Source organism: Oryzias melastigma, linkage group LG23 (genome assembly GCF_002922805.2).
Source record: "Oryzias melastigma strain HK-1 linkage group LG23, ASM292280v2, whole genome shotgun sequence".
NCBI lineage: Eukaryota > Metazoa > Chordata > Actinopteri > Beloniformes > Adrianichthyidae > Oryzias > Oryzias melastigma.
The window spans coordinates 23049254-23052515 of record NC_050534.1 but is presented as its reverse complement, the minus strand read 5'-3'; the positions used below and the strand labels follow the sequence as shown (position 1 = coordinate 23052515).

Here is a 3262-nt window from a genome sequence, read left to right as displayed (position 1 = left end):
CAACATCCTCATCATCATCCTCATCATCATCATCCTCATTATCTTCATCATCCTTATCATCCTCATCATCATCGTCATCATCTTCATCTTCATCATCATCATCATCTTCATCAGCATCATCAGCATCATCATCATTAGCAGCAGCAGCACCATCAGCATCATCTTCATCATCATCATCATCATCATCCTCATCTTCATCTTCATCTTCATCATCTTCATCATCACCAGCAGCAGCATCATCATCATCATCATCTTCATCATCTTCATCATCCTCATCTTCATCTTCATCATCTTCATCATCATCATCTTAATCATCATCATCATCAGCAGCAGCAGCAGCAGCAGCAGCAGCAGCAGCATCATCAGCATCATCTTCATCATCATCTTCATCCTCATCCTCATCTTCATCATCTTCATCATCATCAGCAGCAGCATCATCATCATCATCTTCATCATCTTTATCATCAGCATCATCATCCTCATCATCTTCATCATCATCATCCTCACCAACATCATCCTAATCATCGCCAGCATCATCTTCATCATCATCATCAGCAGCATCAGTATCTAAGGCTCTTTGCAGCAGGTCACAGGATGAATTTTTGCAGTTTTTACCTAAAACTTTGTGTGAATTTAAAGCAAACGGCCGCCACCAACATTTTTGTGACAGCTTTAACTAAGAACGTGATTAAGAGTTACTCTGTGATCTTCCTCTATGATTAAAGAACTGATGAAGATGATAACATGAGGGGACCCCCTACTCTCATCACAGTGCTCCCCCCTCCAGCCAACATCACACTGGCACGTCCCGTCTCCTTCCAGGCCCTCGGAGCAGCGTCCGTTCTTGCAGTGACACTCTGCAGACAACACAGGTCTTTAGAGTGGATCACCTTGATCCGTGTAGATGAGAAGAAGCTTCATCCACCTTGATCACAGTGAACGCCGTATCTGCCGCCCTCACACGTCTCACAGGCTGTCCCGTTAAAGCCTCTGCTGCACCCACAGACTCCAGTGCCGTTTATCCCGTCTAAACATAGACCATTCCCAAAGCAAGGTTTCCCAGCTGGACCAGGACAGGGCTCACAGTGCTCACCGAAGAACCCCTCACAGCACCTATGTTCCTGAAACAGAGGAAAGTTTCAGATGGGTTACAACATGAGGATCAGCTCAGAGGTTGAACCTAAAATCTAAATTTATTGACTTTCCACAGCGGACGGTGCAGCAGAACAACATACCACGTTCTCCTGCAGACAGGTAGCTCTGCAGCCTGTACGCAGTCGTACTTGGCTGTCCTGGTTGAGCGTTATGAGAGCGCATCTCCTCCAGCCTTCGGATTTCTGCACCAAAGAAAAGACGACGGATGAGGGACTTCCGCATCCTGGAGTGAGCTGGAACTGCAGTCAGTTTCTGCTGTCAAGCAGACATTGAATCCAGCATGTCACTGCTCCAGCACTGATCTGTGCACAGCCATGGTTCACGTGCACGTTAGTGGTTCCTGTGCACATCTGTGGTTATGTTTTAGTGTGCAGCTGAGGTTCCAAAGGCTTCATGAAAGCTGATTTAAACACTGCTTTTGTTTTTCCAGTCCTGCTTTCATGAAATGATTCAACCACAAAATGATCACAGACACTCTGACTAGTAGAAGAAGCAAACCGATACCTGGTGTAGGTCAGAATACCTGAAAGACATTCAGGTTTCCTGTGAAAAGCTGCAAAGCTTAGACTGTCACCAAACTCAAAGATGAATGAATACATTGTTAGATGGTGTAGACCAGGGGTCCCCAAAGTTTTTCATGCGAGGGCCACATAACTGTTTTCTTATCTGATAGAGGGCCGGAATCCGTTTGTAGGCTAACAGAAAAAGTCTAACAATCACAACCTAAACATAAACATTTATAGTTTTCCAGAAATCCACACATAGAAACATTTTAAATATTACATTTTTTTAATATTCACCGATAAAAATAATGCTTAAAATTTTTAAAAACTAGATATAGATACCGTTGGACTGGATGCTGGACTGGATGCCGCTCCCCGAGCGCTCCTCGAGCTCACAGTTCAGCACAGCTCACCACCATACTCCGGCAAATGACGGTCTACCACAAGGCAAGCAGCGACTGCCAAGCCCGGAAAGCCTTTCTTACACCGGACCGCTATTCTGGGTGAGCATAAACCAGTGCTTGTCGTAACATGGGGCCTTCTACCTCTTTGGCTCTCACCCCTCTTTCCTGCCCCACATGTCACATGTTTAGCCGAGATCCCACCTCATTTAGTGAAGACAATGGTCGCTGTGTTAACTGTAGCCTGATCTCAGACCTGTTATCCAGACTCGAACAGCTGGAAGCGTGTCTTAGCTCAATGTAAGCTAAACCAGAGCGCTAGCCGCGCCAGTAAAGCTAACTTAGTTGGCATCCCTCTGCCTTCTCAGCAGTCAGGGAATCTCCAGCATGAGTACGTACGGGTGGGGAAGAAGCACAGTGTTAAATGAGCGCCCGGAGCTCCCTATGTGTAACAGGTTTTCTCCCCTCAGTGACACACCGACTGAACCAAAAACCCTGGTCATCGGCTCCTTGGAGGTTAGGGGGGCTACTGTTAGATGTTACCCGGGAGCCAGAGTTGGTGACATCGAAGGAAACCTCCGAATGTGAGCCCAGAGTAAGGCGAGGTTCCATCGAGTCGTAATTCACGCAGGCGGCAACGACGCCCGACGAAGACAATCAGAGATTCTTAAATTAAACGTAGAATCGGTGTGTAAACTGGCTAAATCTGTGTCAGACACAGTAGTTTTCTCTGGTCCTCTCCCAAACAAAGTCAGTGATGAAATGTACAGCCGCTTTTCATCTTTTAACCGCTGGTTAGCTAAATGGTGCCCAGAAAATGGCGTTTTGTGGACAACTGGAGCATGTTTTGGGGAAAGCCCGGCCTCATGCGCAGAGATGGCATTCATCCCAGTTCGGACGGAGCGGCTCTTCTGTCCAGAAACATTTCTGCTAGCTTTAGCCATGCAGCCTGACAACTCAGAGAGAAGACCCGGGGAGAGAGCAGTAGTTTAAAACTCTCCCCTGAGCGGCCTTTAGCGCTGGTGCTAACCCCAAACAGGGCTAGCTAGCCCAGCAGTTATTAACGTTAGCTTATGTGCTGGAAGGCAATTGAAAGGAGTGAGTCACAGAAACAGAAATTATGATGTCATTAAATGTGGGCTACTAAACATTAGATCAATTTCCTCAAAGTCCCTATTAGTTAATGAATTGATTAATGATAAT

General features: G+C 46.3%; 1 protein-coding gene across 1 annotated transcript in view; it reads right to left on the bottom strand.

Moving 5' to 3' along the window:
* The window catches only part of stab2 (stabilin 2), a gene marked incomplete in the record, with an annotated part of 54365 nt that overhangs the window by 27708 nt on the left and 23395 nt on the right, over positions 1 to 3262 (bottom strand). The window contains 3 exon segments of the mRNA XM_036210224.1: positions 762 to 857; positions 926 to 1121; positions 1236 to 1337. Of these exon segments, the coding sequence (XP_036066117.1) occupies positions 762 to 857; positions 926 to 1121; positions 1236 to 1337 (394 nt within the window).